The sequence below is a fragment of the Microtus pennsylvanicus genome, chromosome 16, assembly GCF_037038515.1.
Source record: "Microtus pennsylvanicus isolate mMicPen1 chromosome 16, mMicPen1.hap1, whole genome shotgun sequence".
In the NCBI taxonomy this organism is placed as follows: domain Eukaryota; kingdom Metazoa; phylum Chordata; class Mammalia; order Rodentia; family Cricetidae; genus Microtus; species Microtus pennsylvanicus.
In genome coordinates, this window is record NC_134594.1 from 31,588,911 (window position 1) to 31,615,053 (window position 26,143).

Consider the following 26,143-nt stretch of genomic DNA (forward strand, 5'->3'; position numbering starts at 1 on the left):
CTTCTCATACCCATGCTGTGCAAACAGGACTTGAGAAATTAGTACAGAAAGGCTAGCTTGTAGACTTTAAATCTTTGGCTTTTTAACCCTCAGCAACCCCCCTAATAGTTGAGAACAGCGATGCAGCCAGTTGCCTTCTGTCTTCTCCAGCAGTTCCCATGCTGAGAGAAGTTCTTTTGGTTTTGGAAGTGTCATATTTGCTATTGTTACCTCTTCTTCCAAGTCAGTCTGACTTTGAGCATTACTACCTACATACACTATGGGGAACCTGTGGGAAAGGATAGGAAAGACAGTGTCTCTACTGGACCAGATGATAGCTCCAGATCCAGCAGGTGAGACAGCTGCACATCCACAACCTTTATTGATGGTTTTTGCAGGTTACCTATGAAGTACATCTGATGAACCGAATTATTAAAGAGCTTTCTTCATTATGCTACAAGCTCTAAATGACAAAGAAAGAACGTGAGCATGGAAGTGGGTTTCAAAGTTGCTGGACGCAGGAATGTGGGATAAAAATATATGGTAGCCTAATTTAGTTGCTCTCATGTTTTCCCACATTGATAGGACACATACCTTTTATGCTTTTAAATTTTGCATGGGGCTCAGTCTCCATACATGATATTTCTTCTCAGTACATACATACCCCATGCATGTATGTGCACACATATAAGCTCAGCCTTAACATACAGGTATTTAGGGTGAGATCATGTGTTTGGAAATGAAATGTTCTTTCTTTTTTATGTAATAGGAAAGCACATCCAGGCAGCAGTGACTCCATCCCAGATTGGAATCCTTCATACAGGGAGAGAGTTCTGAAGCAGGGCCAGGATATCCCTGTCTAGATATCCTCCAGAGCAGACTAGAAACCAGTACTTTGTATAATTCCAGTTGAGTCAAAACAGCACAAGGGTCTTTGTAGTGCCCTGAGACTGGAAAATCCACATTAACAAATGAAGATAGAGCTTCCCTAACAACGGCCACATTCTCATGGTCTTCTCCAGGTGTTGGACACTGAAGCAAGGCTTCCCTACAGCTTTTCACGTAAAAGCCCTCCTTTTCACCTTACCTGGGTTATAGTATAGTTATTACCATTTTATGCGATAAGCACAGAATCACAGGTTGGAAAGGTCAAGATTAATTTTTGAATCTATGTGCCTGTTTTTGCTTCTTTGAACTTCACTGTTAAACTTTATCCTCATCTCAGTTTTAAGGAAACTTACATTGTAATATGTCACAGCAAAGATGAAGAATTACAGTCCCGTGTTTAAAGAAAGTCTTCATGGCAGTATATGCTATGTAACTGAGATTTATCCAGTAGCTCTTATCCAATACTGTTTTGTCTTCCAGCCTATTGGTAGTATGTGCCAGGCACCATTGCCAGGATAGTTTCCAAGCGAACACCTTGACACACTTCAGAGTGTTATAGAGTGGATGTGAGAGCTGAAAAAATGAATTGACCAACAGAGTGTTGACATCCTCTTTGGAAGCACTGAGAAATATCATGCAGTTGCCTGAGGCAGGCAGGGCATGTCTGTCCATTCCCGCCCCCCACCCAGTGGACTCAGAGCAAAGCACATTTTGTAAATTCTGAGGAATCCATTCCAGTTCTATTTTGGTAGGCAAGGCAGATTTAGAGCATTGATGATGAAGTATTGTTGGTCTCTACTGTCATCTCAATGAATTGCAGACTTAAGCTTCTTTTACTGTGCATGGGTTACGAATACAGGGAAAATCGTTGAGTCCTTTAATTTCGTTTTTAAAAATTTACCTGTTCTCAATGGAGATAGTTGAAATTTATACATGGCAGATTTGGCAAAGTGACTTCACTTTACAGTGTCAGACCCAAGGAAACTCTGCTCCCCCAAATTCTGGTACTCATTCCCTTCTTTCAAAGAAACCATTTCCTTATTACTTTCAGAAGGAGAAGATGACCGTCTGTGGTATCTGTTAGCAAAAGTGCTGCTCTCCAGGATCTCCCAGGGTCTACCACTTCCCTGTGGCTCTTGTCAGCTCTTCTCATCCAGGCTTCCCTCCCCCAGCTTCGCTGTTCCTCGTGACCCTACTATTTCAGCTCTGCCCCTTCTCTCTTTGTTGTCCTCTCTTGGCCTCCTCTCCTGTGCCCTTCTCTTGGTCTCCTTTGCCCACACTCTCTTCATCTTCTTCTCTCATTTTCCACGCTTCTGTCTCATGGCCACATCCAATCTGCTGGCCTTGTTAAATCTACTACTTTCTCTCCCTGCTGTGGACTCTCTGAACCCTCCCCCACAGCTATAATAAAAACCTTCCCCACAACCATACCTTGGAGTGATCATGTCTAAACCCTCAGTTTATACATCTGGTGTTAAAACCTCCTGGTAGGGTATAAATGAACCCCTTTCAAGGGGCCCGGCCTCTCTTAAGCAAACTAAGGTGCTGCTTTGACTCTCCTAAGGTGTGTATGGATCATTTCTTTCTGCTGGCTTCTGCCCGCTCCGTATTTGTCTCTAAATTCTAGATACTACCCCTTCACCTGCTCCTTCCCTCTACCTGCTGTGCTTCTCCACTGAGATTTGGAGTATCTCTTTGTTTGCCTGGAGCCCACTTCACCCTCCTGGTGCCCTTCACAAGGAAAAGCTCTGGCTCTCCCTCTATCTCCTTCTCTCCTCTTCCACTGGGTTAAGTATCACCTCACAACTGCCTGCTTTGTCTCTCTTGGCTGGGTAGAGCCCACTATGACTATTACAGCCACACTTTCACCCTCCTGAGACCCCATCATATGGAAAAGGGGTGCCTCCTCTCCGTGATTTGGGACATTTCTCTCTGATAAGTCTCTCCGTCCACTTGGAGATGATCCACATTGAAGTTGTTGTCACCAGGACCTTTTTCTCTCTCATCCGTGTCCTTTTCTCCCTTCCCATACATTCTCAGCTGCCTCCTGAATCTTCCTCTTCTTCCCCCTAGGAGCTGCCTGATCTCTGTCCCCCTCCTTGGCTCCCTGGAGCCTGCCACTTTTTCCTTAGACCTGTGTGATATTGGAATCCTTTCTGGAGCAGAGTTCCTGTTTGCAATCCTTATTTTTTTCTGTCTCTCAGCTTCCTCCTGGAGCTTATTGGAACCCTCCCTGGTGGTAGAGTTCCTCTTTTTGACCCTTTCTCTTTTCCTCCTTGGACCAAGAGATTGTATTAAGCCTTAATATCTGATTGCAAAAGGCCTAGCCTCAGTACAGTTCAATGGTCACAAAATGGCACACTTGATTTTTAAATTATCACATATTCAACAACTTCTGCCACCACACAAGCCAATGACCTCTGAAAGTTTCTTTTTTTCTAAGTCCCTTTTTTTACTTTCCACTCTTGAAACTCTTTTGTGTCTATGTATTTTCTTTCTGCGCTCAATAAAAATCTCTGAAAGCTATTATGTAGACTCAATCTCAGGATTTGTAAATTTATTGGATGTGACTTAAAATCTATAAAATCTGTAATTAAAAAGTTAGCTTAAAACTTGTAACAAAAAGCTGATAGTTAAAATCTCTACCTTAATTTTCTATATAATGCTATATATGTCATTGAGATTCAACTCATGTTTAGAAAAATAGATCTGCTACAGCATACTATAAATGTAACTTGGATCCAACATTTGTTTAGTAAAATAGATGTTTTCTAAATAGCAACCATGTTATTGCCTCCATCTTGCTGATGACCTTGTCAGGATGGAAGCAACCATGTGGCTGGCAGCCATCTTCACTAAGGTTAAAAGAGAGTACATACCTTGTCACCCCACCACCACGTGAATTAAAATGACCATGTAGTATAAGCCGGCTAAGATAGTAGTAAAACAAATGCTTCTTAGACCTGCTGAGCCCTCTGCTTATTGCGTCTCCATTTTAGACTAAGGAGCCAACAGCAAGTCTCCAAGATGTTTTGAATTAGATGGATATTGGTACGATAATGGAGAGAGCTGAAATTTATGCAGGGCGGTAGGAGCAAAGTGACTATGCTTTACAGCGTCTATGTCCTACCAGAAACAAGAGCTCTGGGAAGAGGGACCTGAAGGTGAGCCTTTGCTCTTCTTCTCACTAATGCTCTGATTTGGGGCCTGGGGAGTGAGGGAGAGAAAGAGCAACAGTGAGAGCGAGACACACGAGAGAGAGAGAGAGAGAGAGAGAGAGAGAGAGAGAGAGAGAGAGAGAGAGAGCGAGCGCATGTGTGTGTTTTAGTGTTTATTGCTATGTGCCTTATCTTATGAAATGAAATGTCATGCATCTTTTTGAGACAAAAATGTAGAACTGAAATTGCAGAGTGACAGAGTAAAACGCTAATGGGATACAAAGTTCAACCACGTGAGCCTTTTGTACATATTTACATTTTATCTCATGGACTGCTTGAAAACTAAAAGAAAAGAAAAGAAATGAGTGGAATTCTTTTGAAAGCCTGTATGCTTATCCTACCTCTGCCCCTGAATAAACAACCACCCCAGAATTTGCGCCTTTGCAAAGCACAGAAGGAGAACAAAACGCCCAGTGTTAGTCATTAGTTTTTCAGTAATAAATGTCTGATTTAACTTTTTCTTTAACCACCTTCTATTTTAGTACTCCCTGGCAAATTACGTAAGAGCCATAATTGGGCGAGCTGCAATCTCTGGGCAGGGAAATCACTTGGAAGAAGGCAGATACGTTACAAAAGCAGCAGCTCGGAACAGCTCAGTGTTCTGCCAGTACGGTGGTGCTCCGATGAAAGGCAGTTACCCCAGGGTGCTATAGTGATGTGAGGAAAGCTTCCATAAGACACAAACATATTCCTGAGGGAAACAACGTACGAGGGCTCCATACTTCTGGTTTGGACTTTTTAGATCATATTTCAGAAGTAACTGACTACAGTTTCTCTCTTCGTGGGATATATTATGAATGATTTTGACATTTTGATTTGTGCAGGTTCAGGCCAGTTGCATTATTCATCACAGGATAATCCTGGTAATTTCTTAAACTAGCAATTTGAGACTTTTCTGGTGTGTACACTGTCAGATGGCTCTCAGGAGCTCCCTTGCTCCTCCTCACTTGATTAGTGTGGGCAGCTGTTTTGCCTTAGGTCGTTAGATAGTAAATAACCACCCAAAGTACTATTAGCTCTTGGGTTTAATGAGTGCAGTCTTTCTATGCCCTTAGGCCATCTCACCTGGCCTGTGTTCTGACGTCCAAAGGGCAGCTGCAAAGACACCCAGCAAGGGGCTATTTTTTGCTTACATTTGGGCCCCTTACTCTCCTTTGAGCTATGCCTACATCCTTTCCTTAACTCTCTGACCTAGCTGTCTTGAGCAAACCCTACTCCCCTGATCAGTTTGGCCACAGTCAGCTGACACTCCTGAATATTTGCACCCAATCTGTGGTATAGTTCTTATTTCTGTCTTACTCATGGAGGGTGCCTGGCTGTTTGGATTCCATCCTGGGAAGTCACTGTGTTAAAAGGCAATATGGTGGTTCAGTGGTCCAGTGACGTACACCTTTAATTCCAGCACTTGCAAGGCTGAGGCAGGTGAATCTATGAGTTTGAGGCCAGCTTGGTCTACAGAATGAGTTCCAGGACAGCCAGGGACACACAGCGAAGCCCTGATTTGAATGCCCCTCCTCAAAAACAAAACAAAAAAAAAGAAAAGAAAAGAAAGAAGGGAAACCACAGTGGCAGAATGAGTATCAGACCAACATTTGAGAACTTAACTGTGTTACCAACATCTGATTTGGGGCAAGTCATTTATCCTCTCTTACTCTTTTTTTTTCTTTCTGTGATGATGTGGACTGTGAAGAGCCATGGTTCACACCTTCCCTGTGTCTGATACAGTAAAAGGATGAGCGTGTGAACCTGATAAGCACACTCACGGCTGAAATATACCAGGCACTGTTACAGCTGGAAGGACTCTTAACAGAGACTTAAAAGTTCTTGGAGAAGGTGGCTCTTAACCTGGGTCTTTAACTCCACTGACAAGTCATCCAAGAAATGGCAGGCATGGGTGGGTGGAGAGCAGTTTGTATCTAGGTAAGCGTGGATATAGACATATCTTGTGCAAGGGCTTAAACATGGTTTAGCGTGACCTGTACACAGTATGTGTGCATGTGCTGTGTTACCAGTCAGATAGACATCTAGTTTTCTTAATTATTTTATGGACTCAACATATTCATAGTGAATTTTGGAAGCAAATAATATAGTGTGGGAATATGCATTTTCTATTTATATAATAGTGCAATAGCGTTTTACATGAAAATAAGTAGTAAAAATAAACTATAATCAAAAGATTATAGGTTGTTGAAGACCCTACCTAGTCTTAAGAGAACTTCGCAGGTGATGGGAAGCAAGGCTTGCAAGGTTCCCATGATGTGGAGAGTCATTTCCATTTATTGAGTCCCAGCTACAGCTGAAGTTTGTAGACATTCCTTAATTTAATGTCCACATCATCCTTTGGTTTCTCTGATCATCATTTTCATGGAGGAGGAAGTTGCATTCAAGGTAGAACTTCTAATAGAGTCAAAGGTGAGACTTGAGCAGAAAGCTTTCTTCCAAGCTGCACTCTTGCTTTCTCCCACCAACTTGGGAACCATGGGGCTCTGAGGTGGTGCTGGGTAGGAACACGCCATTGAATGGCCGTGAGTCCTGCCTGCAGGCTCGGGGAGCTGTGCCTGGCCAGCAATGTTAACCATGAAATGGAACATATGGTAGGAAATTAGAGCAGAAAGCAACTCTACTCAAAGGAAAAGGGGTGACAGGATGTGAGTCAGTGCAGATTCTGGGGAAGATACAGAAAAACGGTTGAGACTATCTTTTTGAGCAAAATGTCCTTTCTGTGTGGACCCACCAAGAGGCTATGTTTCTGATGCCTTGTTCTCAGATTCTGCAAGCTGGTGAACTCTGAAAATAAATTTTTAGTATTTGTAAGCAACTCAACTTAGGATGTTTTGTTGTAGTTCAGATACTAAATACTATAAGGTTAAGAGGTATTAAACTAAAACAAGCTTCATGAACAGGTCCTTTCTGAAATGTAGTCAGGGACTCAGTACTTTAGTCTGACATAGGCTTTGCCCAACATAGGCTGTGGATACAAGAACTATGAGGCATAGTAAGCCTTCTGGAAAACATTCACCAGGGGAGGAAGATGGGTAAACAATACACAGATGAGGAGAGTTTTACTCAAAGGAAAATAAAAAGAAGTCTTTCTGTTAAGTCCACCTGCTTCAGTGAGGAGTAGGATGTAGGAATGGCAGGCATGCTACCCTGACACGGCACACCAGTCTGGCTATGTTGGTAACTAGGAGAAAAGCATCGCATGACATCTCTGTGCGCCTCTTTTCTTACATTCGCATTTGGCTTATTATGAAAACAGTGTTGCCATGTCTGCACTCGCGCCAGGCACCACAGCTCCGTCCGTGCCATCCTAATCACTTGAAATATGCTCTGCAGCTTCGGGATCTGTTCAGAGCGCAGCACCCTGGGATGACTAAGCTTTTTCGGGATTGCATGCTCACAGGGTGACTTCACTGCCAAGCTCATCTATAGTGGTTTTCCAAATTTCTGTGGTTTGTATTTGCTTTTGTTATTTGCTGGTATGGAGCCAATCTCCCCAAACACCAAACGTGTAAAATGTGTCCTTGTAGTGTCTTATTCTCGAGATAAACTTCAGGGAATGTTTTTGAGTGTTACTTTAGATATCTGAGGGGCTTCTCTGGGAAGCCAATGGGAGACTTGCAGAGAGACAGGCTCTCGTAACTTGTGTCCTGATAATACCACTTTTTGCTTCAAGATCTTTTCCACCCTGATTGCTTTTGCTGCTGCTGCTGCCAGCACCCAGTGGAGCTGTGTCCTGGGCTCATGAAACAATTTCTTTTTTCTTCTCACTATAGCCTCAAGTCTGAGAGAGGTGATAGCTATGCACAATTTTAGTGGATAGTCATGGGGATGGGAAGAGGGTTTTCCCCCCATAAGAACCGAAGAACCAGTGTAATTGAGCACATTTTGTTCAGGTACAAAGTTGACCTGTCAGAAAGAGATGCTGGTAAACCGGTGCTGAGCACTCTGATAGGCTCACCCTTCCTTCCTTCCTTCTGTGTCATTTGCACAAACAGTAACCTTTAAAGCTAGACTTGAGCAGCATTTTTGAGCACAGAAAGTGTCAATGTATTTTAAATTAGGGAATCATGTCGGGTTATGGAACTCCATTGAAATATTAGTGGGGAAAGAATCTCATATTTGGCAAAGTTATGATGTACGTAAAGCCTGAAGAGGAATGTGGTGAAGTAATTTTAGTAAAAAACAAACAAATGTGAAAAAGACAACAAACTGTTGTCTGTTTAGTGTAAGAAATTGTTTAATCACCAATTCTATACACTAGGTATATTGTCATAGCTAGTAGATTTTGAAGATTTATAATAAAAATATTAACATTATTTGGTGTAAGTATACAGCATAGATATTTTAAAAATTGTCGTGACAATGATGAGTATCAGTTCAGTATATAAAAGCAAGATTAATTTTTATATATTGTAGGCATTTTAGGATCTAAGAGGAATAATTGTAGTATTTTTGTTATATAAATATAAGTGGACTTTATCAAAATGTTGTCACTTTTTGATTTTCTTTAGTTTTTTTATATCCATGAATAAAAACCATGCCCCTTAAGGCTCACCATATGTTTCTCTCTCTCTCTCTCTCTCTCTCTCTCTCTCTATATATATATATATATATATATATATATATATATACACATATATATACATACATACATACATACATACATATACACATACCTTTTATATAATTTCAGATGTATGCAAATCAAAGAAGTTCATGCAATTCATGGATAATTCACTCACTCTTGACACTCCACATTTCTTGTTGAAATGAATTGTGTGGAGCATTACTCTGACTTCCCTGCCCTCTACTGTTGGTGCTGTGGAAGGGCAAGATGTGACAGACAAACTGAAATGTAGAAGCACGTCTAATTATTCCATTATAGTTTGGAACACTATGTGAATTAACTTTCAGGGTTAGTAGCTTACATCTTGGAACATTTGTTTTCCCTTTACGGAACTCAAGAATGATTAAAACCCTTCATTTAGTTTTGACCTGTTCTTGATAGAGCCATTTGTGGTTTTATTGTGAGATGAGCACTCGGTAGGAATGTGTCTAGGAGCACCAGCTCAGCGAGTAGACTGGGGTCTGCTGGGCTCAGTGGTGTATTTATGTGCGGTCCGCATGTACCATGTGTGCTCAGCAAATGTAAAAGAACCTGTAAAATAACTGTGATGCAGGGGCATTAAATGATCAACGTTTATTATGTGCTTAGCATAGTGCTTAACACAGGAGCATCATGTAAGCGTTATTATTCCTTTATTGTGATAAGATGTCTTTTGGTTTTAAATCAATGCTTTAAAGAGGGGAAGATATAAGATGGAGGTTTTGTTTATACATGGTCCAGGAGCTAGCATGTGTCTGCAAACAGCTATGCTAGTAAGCCTTCTAAAAGATGGTTGTGAGTAGCGTGTGTGTATTTCACCTAAGTTTGCCCCCTTTTTATCTGTGCCATATTATAATCCACCTAGTTACGGCACAGGGATGAGTTGTGTACTGTTTGTGAGGTACTTTCTGTTCTGCGGCTGGAAAACATGCCCTACAAACACACCACCAAAGATTATTATGTAAACATTGGTCTTTTATATTATTAGCTGCCTTGATTTGAAACGCATAAAATGGCACAAGTGTTTGAGCCATAGTTCTGAAGTCTGAGAGTCACTATGGTGAAAAATAACTGAAGAAATTGAAAAGAATAATATAAATGTAGTGATCTGCCATTTCCAGTTTTATGCTGCTATAAAACAGCAGCCAGCACATGTTGTACTGTTTAATGGCACTGACGCCTATCAAATGTCACTGGACTTCACAAGGTCAGAGAGACTCCACTTTGGTTCAGGGGTGCAGACCAAATCCATCTTGGGATCCCACAAGGACTCTGGAACCAGGAACATCGATGGGGCTAGAAAAGTCTCCATGACATTAATGTCTGTAGCATAGGGTCCACGGGTATAAGGGAAGGAAAGCTGTTTCTTTGTGTTCCTTGCCATCAGAGGCAGCTCTAAATAGGTCTGGATTTCTGACGACGACCATACAGGTGCTGTTCTCACAGTTGCGTGTGTGTATGATCTCTCACAAACAAAAGCTGCTGTAGGGAGACATGATATTTTGGTCACAAGAATGTCTTTGATTTGCTGCCTTTTCCCTTTCTCCCTCTACCCCTCAGGCAGCCAACCCAAAGCTCCTGCATTCAGAACACTGAGCAGAGGTATAGAGTTTCACTTCTGTCATTTCCAGGATGATTAATGCAGTTGCGCAAGGCCAGCTCCCGAGCACTCTGGGAAAGCCACAGTATCCCACTGAGGTAGAGTGCCTCGATACTGCGTCAGCAAGGAGGGTATTTTGGGATATCGTAAATGTCACTATTGGTTTTAATATACAAGAATCTTCATCATCAAACCTTAGGAATGTTCTACAAGACAGCGTCTAGAACCGCTATTGAGTTCTGAAAATGACTCTTTAAATACCTAAAACTGTTAACTAAATTTCACGTTTGTTACCCAGTTAGTTGAGGAGGGAGTTTAGTGTGTAGTAAATGGAGCCAGTGTTCTTTCAAGTAATGATAAATTATAAAGTCAACAGGCTGTGTGTGATGCATGTAATAAGAGCTTTTCAGGGTGCCAGAAAAGAGGAACGCCTAAATTCCCAGCACTTTCTGTTTTGGCTGGATACATATTCCGTATCTATGATAAGGTAATTGTAAGAAATTAGGACATAATGTATTTCTTACTAGCCTCTGGTAAAAATATTAACTTTTAGACTTTTTTTTATAGAAACGTGAAAGAAAAATAGATAAATATTGAAACTCATTTTCTCATCAATTACAAATTTTTAAAATTTGCAGCTGTTAGTAGTTGATTAAATTAGAAGGAATAACTGGTCAACCACCTGCTCCTTTTCCTTTGAATTTCTCAGTACAAACTTAGTACTTTGTGTTTGAGAAAATTTCCAGATTAACTTCCTCCATTTAAAATGGTGAAATATTTAAGGTACATATAGCTAATTTTAGATTATCATATATATATATATATATATATATATATATATCCATACAGAATTAATAGACTGAAGTCTTAATCCCAGGGTCCGTTTGTAAATGAGGATCTTAAGGCCAGAACTAAGAACATGAAGCCACAAGACTAGAACTCTGATCTAACAGGGTCAGTGTCTTTATAACAAGAAATACCACAGAGCTTAGAGCAGTAGTGTCTCTGTCTCCTTCCCTCCCTGTCTCTCCGCCTTTTCATCCTTTGTTCCCTTCGTCCCTTCCTCTCTCCGTCCTCCTCTTTCCATACACACTGAGAGAGGTGATATGAATCCAAAGACAAGGTGCCCATGAAGAGAGTTCTGATTGAGAACTGGATAGGATACACCTTCATCGTAAATTTTTAGCTTCTAAAACTGAAAAAATTAATGTCTGTTTGAATGACTGTAGTAGTTTTGTTATGGCGTCCCTAGCCTACCAATAGAGCGTCCATTATATTTCACCAGTTATAAATCAGTGGTCCTTTCTCAACTGGTAATCATCCCAATGACAGCCACTGCTTGTTCCTACCTAGGCATGATAGTGTTACAGGGAGCTGGTGCCGCCAATCATCTGGACCACAACATTTATATATGGCCCTAGTTGCCAATAATGGTGAGGTTGGAAAACATAGAATGTCTTTTTAGGGTGCAGGTTCTCTTGCAAACCAATATAAACCATCCATGAGAGCAAGTATGCTTTAAGAAATACTACTTTATAAACTCCAGTACAGTTTTTTTTAGCTGCATCAATTTTTTCTCTACATTTGCAAAATCCCATAAAATGATTTCTAGCATTAATTGAATGCACAACCATCTTTTAAAAGAAGACAAATGGAAGGATTTATATATTAGTGTTGGAATGTTTGGACTAAATACAGTTTTCTTAAAGTAAATCATATCGACTGTTGTAAATTTCCTACCACCAAAACTTGAAATTAAAATTGTAATATATGTTAGGGGCTGGAGCAATGTCTCCATAGTTAAGAACACTTCTGTTCTTGCAGAGGGTCCAGGTTCAAGTCTCAGTTCCTGCATGATTACTCAAAATCATTTGTAACTCCAGTTCCAGGGGTTCTGATGCCCAATTTGGGTCTCCATGTCCCCAGGCACACACAGTGCACATATGTACACGTAGGCAAACAAAATAAATATTAAACTATGTTAATGTCACATAATATATTTTGAATAGCATAGAAGAATAACTAGACAATGAGGTCAGTTCACAAGAAAACATTTCATGGAAGGGAGAAATCTTAGTGACCAGTGCCATTAATAATCTTATTTTGGGAAAATATGGACCAGCTGTGGGGGGAAAAACAAGCAAGAAGTTTCAGTAGGCAGCTACTTGCTTCCACAGTCAGATTTATGGCCAAGATCTATGCAGTAAATAGCTCCAGAAAGTGCTTCAAAAAAAGTCTCTGTCTCTGATTTCACAAAGGAAATACTGGTTTTGTTTTAACCATTGAAATAAACGATTCTAGTTTGAGGAGCCTTACTAGAAACTCGGTGTTGCCAAAGGAAGATGGAAAAGACTTGTGAGGGGTATATAATTTTTTCATTGGCTCCCTTATTCTAGTGTCTACCCAGATCTGACTGGGTAATTTTGTCCTACCTATCCTTAGTATTTGGCAGCAAGACAGTGCATCTTTTTAGACTCTGACTACATAATCATAGGAATCCTTTTATTTCAGGTTAATGAAAAACAATCAAAATGTAATTTTGACCTTTTTTCTTGTATTATTAAATTATTATACCTTCTAACTAAAGTGCTGTTTTATTTTTCGTCATTTAGCAGGTTTTTAAAATAAATATTAGAAATCGCTCAGGCACAGCTTTTGCATTTTTCTGATTTCCCATCTCTTGGTTCAATGTTTTATCCTTTCTGTCCTGTTGGTTGCCGGGGACTCACCATGGTCTCCATCTTCTCTCTTCGTGGGCATGAATTATGATTCCCATCCATTCACTTTGTGAATTCACTCTGTTTACATAACCATACAATTATTTTTAAATGTGTAGTACAGAGTTGTAAGGTTGAAGAGTGAGCCATTTATTTGTTGTGAGGACTAAACACTTTGCTCAAACAAAATTTCACTTCTTTTCATCACAAAGGTGATTATAATTTCTCAAGCTAATTGAGCTTGTTCTTAAATTCAGATGGAATGAATTTTAATATCGTAATTCGCAAGTGTGATGTTCTCAGTCACCATTGTTGATTTCATTCAGTTTAATGGCAATCTGGAAGTAAGACTGACCTGGAATCAACAAATGCAAAACACAAAAATCCCACACGAACACATGGGTTAGAATGGAGTTTTTCTTCGGCGGATGGTTAAGGAAGCGCAGCCTGTCCATCATTGATGACTGGGTTCCGTGCCTGTTTATTTTCAGGATTTTCTAAAGCTGTAGTGCTTGAGTGAGCCACTTTGTTCTTACTTGAAGGCTTTAAGGAAAGTAGGAACAATATTCAGACGGTGCAGTATCCAGTTATGTAGAAAGCCGGCCTGAGCCCTTCTCAGTTTCCCTTATCACAGAGGCACAGCGCCTGTTGTGGTTATTCTGACAAGAAGACATGGCCACATAGAGTTCACCGATTCCATGAACTCACCCAACCGAACAGCAAAGCCGCTGTTTAAAGCAATCTTTGTACAGTTACAACATAGATGCAAGGGCACATGTCTGTGAAGCCAGATGCAAATACACTCCAAGGGCAGCAAGGCACACATGAGGACCTGAGTTCAAATCATCAGCACCGCATGAAAAGCTGACCAAGGCTGTGCTTACCTGGAATCCCAGTGCTGGGAGGGAGCAAAGGAGAATGCTCAGCTACCTGGCCAGCCAGTCTAGCCGGTCGGTGTCCTCCAGATTCAGTGAGAGACTCTGTCTCAAAGGATAAAGAACAATTAGTGTGCAGACTGGGCACCTGCACTCGTGCACGCATGCATGCTCACACACACACTCACACACACACACACACACACACACACACACACACACACACACACACACAAATGTCTGTTTTTATGGTATTAAATCCTAGTAACCAAAATTAATGTGTGCTGAGGTGACATCTAAATGATTGAGAATAGTAACTCCTACATGAATCTCCAGATGTGAGCTTTATAGGCTATACAAATTTGATGTTAGACTTGTTGAGTGTATTGTCTTTTTCTACATTTTAGGGTGCCAAATACAAATGCAAGGGATGTGTGCATAGATCTCCTGACCTCCCAAATCACCTTACAGACTGCCTGCTTTGTGTGTGTGTGTGTGTGTGTGTGTGTGTGTGTGTGTGTGTGTGTATTTAAAGGCTTGTGATGAATATAAATTATTTTCTGGTCTCTGAATAAAAGCATTTGGTCAGCATAGCTCAGAATAAACACTTGGTATTAAATTTGGTTTGTATTCCATAACATTCATTAGCACTAGGATATACTGCTGTTAGCGTTACCTGAATTCTCAAAGGAAGTTATGCTGCTGGTGGGTTTTAGTTGTTTTGTGGTTTTAGACATTTAGGTAATGCTCTAGCATGGGATGTTTGTTCTAACTTATTCCTGATCTTTTTATTTGTGGAACTTCAGTCATTCCGTAGTATAGTCAGCACCCAACCTATTTTAAACCCCCTAAAAGTAAAAGTTTATGAAATATCCCTTGCGTGGATTACTGTTACTTTTTCTGTGCATATCGAAGCAAATTCCTATGGCTTTGCATAAGATGTCTTCTGTAGTATCTTCTGTTATGCCAGAACCATCAATGTGCTTATGCAAATTCACATTGCTGGACCCAACTTGTGGTCACAGGCACTAGAGGTAAGCTTCCCTCATGCTCTAACCCCAGTCAGCACGTTGGTTTGCCATCTTGAACTTGGGTGGATGCCTTACTTCAGCTGCCATTTCTCTGTGTGGAATGAATAGGCATCTTCTCAAGTCTCCCCAGGAATTGTCACAGGACAGATAAGACGAGTAGGAACATCCTGTTTAAAATATACCCACAGCTTTTGGAAAGTTAGGGACCAAAACAAATTAAGCAACAGGTAAGAAGTGTATTCAGGTGATGCCTCTCCCCCTGATTAGTTATCTTAAGCACAGAAAGGAGGCCATGCGCCTGTGTGCACTTCTAAATTTCAAGACGAATGGGCCTGCAAATGGCTCAGCAGGTATAGGGTGCCTGGCAACCCAAGTTTTATCCCAGAACTTATGTGATGGAAGGACAGAAGTGACTCTCACAAGTGGGTTCTTCGGTCTCTATGAGCATGCTGTGGAATATAAGGCATATTATTTTAAAACTTTGAAAGGACACACTGATGCAAAACTTATAACCAGGACATAAAATTCTTTTCCATGAGTTCAGTCAACGCTGTGTTCGTAGCTAGAAGGGCTGGCTTGGTGATGCGTGGTGAGGGAAGGCACTAGAAAGGAGCACGAGAGAAGCAACTGTTAGTATCTACAAGTTCAACGCCAGGCTTTGTTTGTGCTATTTATGGGAATAAATACAGAAACTGACCGGTGAACTGACTGCACCTGAGTCATCTGGGTAGACATGACCTTTTTTCTATACTTCAGTTCAGTTTTAGCAAAGGAAAAGAGGTGGAGACACTGGGAGCCAGAATTCTGTGGAGCTATCAAGAGCCATAACTAGCAGATAATGTAAAAAGGCATCTCCTGGCAATGTTGTGTTTTGCTCCCCTTTGATATGGCATTAGGTTGTGTGGGGTTGATGTGTTTCTAAGCATGCTGTGCTGAACAGAGAGCTCACGAATTAAAGGACTTAATGTCTCCGGCCATTTGCCTAGCTAATGACTTTAGAAAATAGGGTTTGGGCATTAGATGTATAAATTGAGGATATGACCGCTCCAAGATGTGGTTGAAGGGGAGATTTTGACTGTAGATAGGAGGGAGGGTACAGCCAGAGGCATCTGGGAGGGTCCAGAGCAGGGAGAGAAAGTAGTAGATTTCACATGGCCAGCAGACTGGACTTGGCCATAGTGGGGATGGGGAGTGAGAGAGAATGACTGACCAGGAGATAAGAAAAAAATGGTGAGAGAGAGAGAGAAAGAGAGAGAGAAAGAGAGAGAGCGCGAGCGAGCAGGAACAAAGAGGGTGCCTAACCAAAATGGCAGGGTTATATGGGAATAAGAAGCTGAGGAAGGGAAGCCCATGGGTGGCCATGTGTCCCTTCTGACAATGCTGAAGACTGGCTCTTTTGGTAGAGGGAAATAGGGACCAGGGTTTGGAGGAGTGGGGTTTCCTTTGGACCTGAGAAAGACTAAGGAAGCTATAGACTGTTCACAGCCTTAAACTCTCAGTATAGAGACTTGTCCTAAAAACTCTTAAAGGAGAAGAACCTAAATAGAGTATTTGACTTACAATTGTGGCATAAGCATCAGTTTTCAGAGTTAGTTGATGCAAAGTCAAGTTAAACAGAATTTACTTTTCTATAGATTAAAAAAGGGTAAAGAAGGTTATTGACAGCTTAATCTTAGTGATATCTTCTTAACAAACAAGGAGTTCTGAGGAGATGCACTGATGAAAAAGTTGTCAAAGTAGTTGTGGAGATGTATTTGTCAATATGGTTAAAGCATTTCCCACAGTATAGCATATTATAATCTTTAATAAATGCTTCCGATGAATCACGCCAGGGTACATGCATACTTATAGTTATTAAGCTTTAGTGATTTATTTTGGTTTTATTTTTCATTGTCAGTTCTTTGCAGGGTGAGCATCTCTGCCTCTGATTATTTTCATAGTTTGGGGTCATGGGTCAGTGTTATCTTTGAAGGGCAGAAGGCTCATTTCTCACAAGTATTTGATTATCTGTAAATCTCCATTGCTGTGAGAAAATGGTAGTTCTCTTGTCAGCCATAAAATCCCTAATGCATGAGACTTGTAAAAGTTCAATAGCAGTTTCCATTTTATTTGTTCTGGGTTCATTTGGAGGCATTTCCTGAAGAAGCAGTGTTCTTTGAGTCCTCAGGCTGATTTGCTTGAATTCAGTATACATAAAATAGCAATGATAAGCCTGCATCAGTCTCTCCATGATTTAATGATGTTGAGAAAGAAGACCTTGTGGCCAGCATTCAGAACTTTTTAGTTAATAGTCACTGCTTTAGATTTAACTTTGTAATTATAGGCTTTTTAAATGGAAACAGTAACACTAACATTATGTTGAAGGAACTTCCTTCAGCTTTTGAACTTTTCAAATGTCTTAAATTTTCGTTTTGATAATACATTTGTGATTGGGTTTATTACTTTTTCTTAATGTGTAATAAGATGGTGTGAATGATAACTTTTATGAAAAAGTCATAGCTATAGATGACTTATTTGCATATCATTTCTACAGTTCACTAGTTTTCTGTTTCACAACGGTGCTTGCTTCTTTCATCTTTCAGGGTCGTTGCTCCAGGGAGAACTGCAAATATCTTCACCCACCCCCACACTTAAAAACGCAGTTGGAGATTAATGGACGAAATAACTTGATTCAGCAGAAGAACATGGCCATGTTGGCCCAGCAGATGCAGCTAGCCAATGCCATGATGCCTGGTACCCCATTACAGCCCGTGGTGAGCACGCTTTCATCCTTATCCCTGTCTGTGTGGCCAAGTGCTCCATGTCTGTGCAGAAGCAGTGACTGTGAACACAGGCAGCAGTGACCATTGCCTGGTATTTTCACCCCGTGAAGTTTCTTAGCTTTGTGCCAAAGGTCTTTGGCAATTTAAAGGCTAGCATTGCTTCCCCTAACACTATTTTCAAAATTAATCATTTAACTTGCAGGTGTTAGCCTGGTATTTGTTAAAATAGTCATGAAAGTCAGTTTAGGTAAGATATATTCTGTATTGCCTTTAAAGGTAATAATGATGCTTTATTTAAAAACAAAAGAAGATAGATATATAATAGTTGTTGGTTTTGAGGCTCTTTCTCCTTTCCTTCCCTCATTGAAGAGAATCCCTGTCATTTTTTTCTTTCTCCAAAAAGAGACTTTGTGAAAACCTTAACTTGAAATGACTTTGTATTCACAAAGGCTAGGCAAATTTTCACCATGGTGAGTCATAACCACAGGCTTGGAAGCCTTCTCCAAAGAGAACTAATCCAAGACAGAACTCCAAGGGCCTTTGAAAATAGCTAGATTTGATAAGCTACGAGTGATCATAGATATTTAATATTTTCCTAGCCGTGTGCATGGGTAACTTGCTTATGAACACACATTCCTATTTAAATGTTTAGATTGATGATGTGCATGTGGTAAATGAATTTAATAATCTTAGTTATGCCGTAGTTATTGTTTGTTTGAAATGGTGTTATGTTAATTATTGTACAGAAATCCTAAATTGCTTACGTATGTGACGAAATTTGTAGTGATCAGAATATATCTGACAGTAATTTTATCACTAACGTATTATTAACTTATTATAAGCTCATGAAAACACGTTTTTCTAGTTTGTTAATTGTAGCATGCGTGCTAACTGATTTTTTTCCTAATACATTTTAACACCTGAACTCAATGTAATTATTATTCTCTCTTAGAACTTAATGCAACAGTCATTCCAAAAAAGAGGGGGGGATTGCATTTCGAGGTGGGAGGGATCCCCATATTACACCGGCAGTGATACCAATTATCAGTACTGTACAGTCGAGGTGAGAGAATATTATAATTAATTCTCTATCATTTTAATCTGATTTTTATTTTATTACATTATTGGGGGCTCAGTTAAAATGTGATCTCTTTATTTTTATGACATCTCCTAATTTTATATGTCTGTATGGTGATAACATAAATATTTTAAATTTGTTAAAAATGTTTTGTATAATCAATCATTCTCTCTTCCAGAAAATATAGGACAAAAAAAATCTTTCTTGAGCTTGGTTCTCATGTATGGTTTCAAAGATCTGGGGCAGTTTCTGCTTTAGGGTATAAGGGTATAAGGTTGCGTCTGACTGATATGAGGTCCTTTTTTCCACTTAAACTTGTAAATCATATTTACTGTTGTTCTGTGCTCTCTGTGACCCAGAACACCACTGAGATGGGCAAGCATAGGTCTGGGATGGAAGAGGCTATGCCCACCATGGCTCTGAGATGCTTTCTGTGATGTCTCAGGCCATGTCCTGACCTTGTCCTTAAGTCTTACTCTCTTGGCTGATCCAAGGTCATATATGCTTAGCTCTGGGACAAACTCCAAAGACCTCTATCCTCTGAAATGCTAGTGACATATGTGTTTACGTAGTCACTAAATCATAGATTTCTGAAACCATCAGATTTATGGTACTTTTGTTAGAAAATTTTCTACTTAGATAACGTCATTGTCTGTATTAGTTATGAGCACAGGCCTTATGTTAATTTCTCCTCACATCATTATATTTCAGTGAAAATTACCCTTTGCAAAAGTATTGTGAAACCATAGATGAAAAGTCTCTGTTCAGGATGGTGTTATTATAATAAGTATTGAAATCATTTTAATTATTCATACTATAATGACTGTAGAGAAGGCTTTAATACAGGAAATTTGCCTTCAAAACCCCCCTGAGACTGTTTGATCCCCTTCGTAGTCAGCCTTGTTTTGATGAGGATAATAATATAGAAAGAAATGGGATGATCGTAACCAACTGGTTTCTGAAATTTTGATTTTGGCTCCCTATAGAATACAGCTAAGCTAGAGCTGCCCTGTCCCTAACATGAACTGTGGCTCTGAACACACACTGAAGTGTGTGTCTGAGGATGTGTGGTCACGAGATCAGGCAGTGGCGGTGTGAAAGTGGAAATTCTGTGAACAGAGCCATGGCATCGGAGCATTAGGGTACCAAAGGCCTATGAGGAGAGACAAAGATTGCCATCAAGTAGAAGACAATGTTCTAGTTCTCGGTGCTCAACGAATGAAGCCCCAAACGTAGTACGAGGAACAAGGAGGGGAGAGCGGATGTGGTCAAATGAAAGGAAACATAGAAACATCCCTGCATTCCTGACAGACAGAAGTAGGAGTAAGGAGTTGCCCGGTCATCCATAATCCAGACAGAGGCTCATAGTGCTTTCTCTGCCCTGAAGATGGAAGGAGTTATAACTCAGAGCCAGAGCACAAGCCAGAGAGGACAGCCTCAGATGGACCACAGTGGCCAGCACTTGTCGGCAGTGTTTCCAAGATAGGAGAGGTGACAGTTAGGTCAACAGTCACTGAATCATTAGACCCTGACATGGTGCTGATAACCTGGCTAATGCAAGAAATCATAGGAGACTTCTCTGATTTCATTAGATTGTCATGCAGTATATCAATTAAATAACATTTTAGAGACAAATACGATAGTTGGAGGGCATCTACTGCACACAGCACTTCCATATATCATTCTCACACCTTTCCTGTGAGGTAGGTATCAGTATCTCAGAGCTAGAGATTGAGGCCCAGAGGCTCAGAGAGGTTGCCTGCACTGCTCAGGTTGCGCAGCTAGTCAATAGCAAAGTCAAGATGTTAACCAAGCCTGGCCAGATGCAGAACACATGTGGTAAGAGCATCCAGGGAACAGACTGTCTTGCTACTCTGGATTTCTGATTGACTGAGCTCTTTGATGTTCCACATGGAGATAGAATATTAAATACATTATCAAGAATGTCTTTATAATTGTATAAACATCATTCCCATTTTACACGACTAGTAAAAAATAGGGTTGATTATAAGAAGTATAGGTTTTTTTTGTATGCCTAATTCCTTGAAAGTTTACATAATGAATTGTAGTCTTTGGGGCCTTAACTCTACTTGGCGTTAAATTTTCTAATAAATTATTTTAATTTATTAGAATCATTATAAATTCATTTTAATTCTTTTATAAATCATTTTAATTCTTTTATAATATATGATCTTTGAAGATAAATGAGATTATAGCACTTAGTTTCCAAAAGAAAAAAAAAGCAAAAAGGAAAAACCTTCCATGTTCCTTCATAAGTGCTACATCTTGGCTGGAGGTTGGGATGTAATGAGAAATTGGCATACAGTCTAGCTGACCCTGAACTGCCTCTTCCGGATGACAACGTGGAAGCAGCACCTAGTATATATCTTAGGCTCCAGGATCAGCTCCAAGCTCTCTGAACTGCAGAGAGATCTTTGTAATCAGTGGGTGCTGAGAATTGGACATGAGCTCAGGAGTTCCATTAACGTTCCCTCACCCGCTTTACTTGCGACCTGGGTTAGCAGTTACTGCACAGTTTCAGGAAGCAGCTGTTCCTGAGGTCTACACCAGCACCTTGAGACGCGTAGCCTGTGTTGAGATCCCCAGGCATTCAGTGACTCTGACATGTATGTGACCAATTCAGAGTTTTCAAATTCAGCTCACGTCTCCAGTGCCGTTGTTTCTCTTGTCCCCTTGACTTTGCCACCCTTCCATGTTCCTAGTGTTGCTTAGCACTAGGGTGCAGAATGCTTTGAAGACATCATTTGTCCTCCTGTAAGGAGCACATCGAAATCACCAGTGTTTTCTTGCTTTACTGTCTTGTTTACCCACCGTCATGACAGGAGATAAGGCCAGTTCATCCTATAGTGTCTCTTCTTCATCAGTTACATTGATATATTCATCAGTCCAGCTGTGTACCAATTAGTCTGTGAATTCTCAAGCAGCCTGAGATCAGGACCTGAACTCTGAGAACAGACCTTTGTTCATTTGGAACCGTTTTACTGAAAGAGTCTCCACTATTCAAATGTTTGTTTCAGTAAAACTGGATCAAAGGATATAGCGAAGCAGATAAAGCAAGCATCCCTCTTCCTCCTCCCATTCACAAGCCAGCCAGGGAGCAGAGGCCACAACAGCCTTTGTTTTACTCAAGTCACATGCTACGTTCTTAGACAAAGACTTGAGTGTGAATTTATGGATAATTCTTGTTATCTTTGACCACTGTCTACATTCAAATCAATTGCCCACCAAGACTAGCTCTGTCTCTGGCTACAAAATGGTGCTTCCCTAAAAGCAGTTGCCCATATTAAGGCTTTCCTGAAACTATTTTATTTATTTATTTATTTATTTATTTATTTATTTAAGATTTCTGCCTCCTCCCCGCCACCACCTCCCAATTCCCTCCCCCTCCACCCATCAAGTCCCCCTCCCTCATCAGCTCGAAGAGCAATCAGGGTTCCCTGCCCTGTGGGAAGTCCAAGGACCACCCACCTCCATCCAGGTCTAGTAAGGTGAGCATCCAAACTGCCTAGGCTCCCCCAAAGCCAGTACGTGCAGTAGGATCAAAAACCCGTTGCCATTGTTCTTGAGTTCTCAGTAGTTCCTGAAACTATTTTAAGAGAGCTTTGATTTTCACTGATTGCAAGTTTGACTGAAGCATACACAGGTACACACACACACACATTCTACTAAGCATACACAGATACACATGCACATATTCTACTGAGAATACACAGGTACAAATGCATGCATTCTACTAAGCATACACAAGCATACATGCACACATTCTACTGAGCACGCACAGGTATACATATACATGTTCTACTGAGCATACACAAGTACACATGCATGCATTCTATCGAGCATGCACAGGTACACATGCATACGTTCTAGAAAAATATAACGTGTAAAATTTCTGTTCTATAATCTCAGAATAATAAATTTTACATTATTATATATGACCCTTTCATTGTATAAAAACAAATATCATTGCAGTGTTTTAAAATGAAAAACCCTGTGTTGTTTGCAGTGGTACAGAATAGTAATTATACTACTTAAGATGTAGCGTTAATATAAAAATTAAAAAACAGAAAAGTTAAGATTTTAAATAGTCATAAGAAAACAGCTAAACTCTGAAGTGGAAAGTAATATATAATTATATCTCTTAGCATCTTGATATCTATGCTAGAAAATATATCATGTGTTTGGTACTTTCTCTGGCAAAGAAAAGCAATTAGCAAATCTGTAATGGCTGTGTTATACAATAGTCACAGAGGTGGGTGCATTGCCAGTTGCTAGTTGGATACAGAATGACAGGTACAAAACAGGCACCACTTTTTTTGGGGGGGGGGAATCTGCAGCTTGATAGGAACAGCAGAAACACAGGTGGCTTTTAGGGGTCAGAGCTACAATCAAGTGAGAGGGAGTTCTATGAGACAGAGAGTTGTGGACTCACTGGGGATACTTAAAGAGGTAGAATTCTGGCTCCTGAAGCATATCTAGGAGTTAGACAGGTGGGCTGGGAGTAGTCAGTGTTGCCTGAGACCCATCCTCAGCAAAAGAGAACCACAAAGGGACTTGTTTCCTTAGAAACCCCATGTCCAATCAGAAATGAAACCTGTTTCTTTAAGTGCCTGGGAATAAAATCACATAGAGGCTTTCAAAAAAAACCTGCTTCCTAGGTGCCTTTCCTTGGAATTCAGACAAGGAGGAGTGGCTGAGGAAATCACAGTTTCGAAGACTTCCAGATAATTGGAATTCACACTTGGTCATTATGTGAGAACCAGATTTCAAACCAGATTGAAATTAGACTCAGATGTGTTCACTCCCTGACTTTCCATTCATTCCTTTACAGATGATGAACACACAGCATTTGCCAGCATTTTATTTAGAAAACAGACATAATGATGTCCCCCAGAAAAATGGCAATTCATTCATTCATGGAATGCCTCCTGTAGGCCAGGCATTGTTCTGTGTTTTGGGGACTTAGAAGGGAGCTAAAAGATATCTCCCTACTCTTCCGACTCTCCCCAAAGAAAGTTTAAAGGAAGAAAAGCCTTATATTAGGAAAATATAAGTAAAGCATGCAAGCCACAGATAGGGAATTGCTAGTAATAATCATGTTTATGTAGTTAACTAGGATCGTAATATGAAATTGAATAATGTATTCAGTTATAATGAAGCCTGATTACCTTAATGTAAGCAAAATGTCTCATTTAAAACAAAACAAGTGATATATAAACAGCCCTGCAATTAGTAAATGTGCAATTTATTTGTCTCACTGGAAAATGCCCTGGGAAAAGGCAACCATAAACCAACGTCCTTTATGCGACCTTGGAACAAATATATCTATTAGTCATTGTTACAGGGATGTACTCAGTATCAGTTACACAGTTAGACATTATCCAGTTAGTACTGGAGTGGACATAAGGGCTACTTCAAACATCAGTGTATCAGTTACCATCTTTGAGATCCTCTGAGCCCTCTGCAGGACAGCTCTGGGAATGCAGGAGTGGCCATGGTCACAAGTGCAATTTCCTGAGGGTTAGTGGCTAACAGTAACCAGCCCCAAACACAAGGTGCTCATGTTTGTAAGAGCTACATTTCATCCATATATTGGTTTTCACTGTATTTTATTTGATGAGATTTAACGAGCCTGAGTTTTATTGGCCTACTGTCGTTGTTTTGTCAAGTCAGAATATATTTCTTCATCCGAATGACTTTATGAATTCAGCCTTTGCCTTAAAGTAATTATTATAGTGTACAATGACATAAACATTTCAGTAACTTTCTGAAATAGGTACTAAATGGGCTTTCTGGAAACCCATTTTAATTCACAGAAATGGAATGCAGAGAGGAAAAATATTAACTAGCTCCCAGTCTTTTAGATCTCTGCTAAATTTCTAATAATTCTTTTATCTAGTTACAGCACTGGTCTGAATGGCTTTGCATGTATTACATCTAGCTGTGTGGAACAGAGTACAGATTTGACTAGTATATTCCTGGACAGATGTTGAAATATAATGTGTGATCACCATGCAGGATTGCCCCTTTCATGGTGCTGACCTGGCCTCCAGGATACAAAGAGGCATCCTGCAGTCAGCTGCTGTTCAAGGAACTGCTGAAAGACAGAAGCCCCTGGGCTCAGTTTTAGATATGAATGATGGTTTTTAATAGTGTAACACATGAACAGTTTCTTATAGCCTGAGGATACCTGCTTTGGACAGGGATAGGTTGGGGGGTGGAGGTGAAGGTCTTATTTTAGGCGACTTCATCTTTCAAGAGCCATGCACCTGTCAAAGTAGCTAAGCTTGGTATTCAGAATCACATGCTTAGACGCCTAGGTATTTTAGCTTGAAAATATCACTGTGAGCTATGCTATAAATAAATTCTTTCCAGTGAATCAAAGTACACATTAAATATTCTATTGTTCATAGTCTTCCTAGTACAATGTGTGTGCGGTGCACAGCTATCATGTAGAATGCATGCTCAACCCTGCTGCAGAAGACTTTTGGGACCTAACACTTTTTTTTATGAAAGAATGTCATTTACACTTTTAGCATACCTGGCTTTTCCCTATTAAATACAGTAGCACCACCCCAGTGTGACAAAGGTATGCAGATATTGCCACATGTCTGAGGGAGGTAGAATCACCCAGAATGAAAACCACTTTTTGTGTAGAAGGGTCTAAACTGTTTTATTCCTCTGCATGCACGATGTCATAGCAGTATTATGGAAATGACATTTTATTTTGTAATTTGTTTGACTTCATGTTATACTAATAATTTGTATATTCTTTGTTGCATAAAGTTTTATTGCAAAGCTTTCTGGAGTCTTTCCTATACTCTAGCATCTTATAACTTCTTATCAGAGAGAGGAATTGGCAGCACTTTAATCTAATATCATCATAGTATAAAACTGTTCAGTAGATCTATTTCTTACTATCAGAACTGTTAAAAATTACCTTTAAGTACAGGTACCATTTTTCCATGAGAGAGAAAGCAAAAGAAAACCTTAGAGATATACATACATACACACACAAACATATAGAGAGAATAATTTTTACACAAAGCACTAAATTTCAAAACTTAAATTTATTGAAAACCTATAATCAGTAAAACTGAAAGTTGTGTCTTGTTACCCTGGACAAACTCTTAAAATAGATTTCAGCAGACTATTGAAGATTAGATCTATTCTTTGACATTCTGATTTGCATATCAAAAAGTAACATAAGTCTTCATCTATCGAAGTATTTCCTTCATAAATCCTGTCTGCTGACAGCCCATCCTATGCTGCCAGGTGTAATTCTTGAATAATTCTGTGGCATTTCCTGGGAAGTGTTCTATTTCAGTCTTCACATGCTAGACTTTTCTCTTTCTAGTGAGGCTT

The 26,143-nt window shown here is 40.0% G+C and overlaps 1 protein-coding gene across 35 annotated transcripts in view; it reads left to right on the forward strand.

Annotated features, from left to right (window-relative positions):
- The window catches only part of Mbnl1 (muscleblind like splicing regulator 1), a 170,486-nt gene that overhangs the window by 118,932 nt on the left and 25,411 nt on the right, over positions 1–26,143 (forward strand). For 30 of the 35 annotated variants that reach the window (XM_075950488.1, XM_075950487.1, XM_075950452.1 and 27 more), the window contains one exon: positions 17,500–17,670. In XM_075950488.1, coding sequence (XP_075806603.1) covers positions 17,602–17,670 — 69 coding nt within the window. In that variant the 5' untranslated portion in view covers positions 17,500–17,601. Of the gene's footprint in view, positions 1–17,499; positions 17,671–18,636; positions 18,743–26,143 lie in introns of those variants that run through there. The other 5 variants (XM_075950469.1, XM_075950473.1, XM_075950476.1 and 2 more) reach the window with 1 other exon arrangement.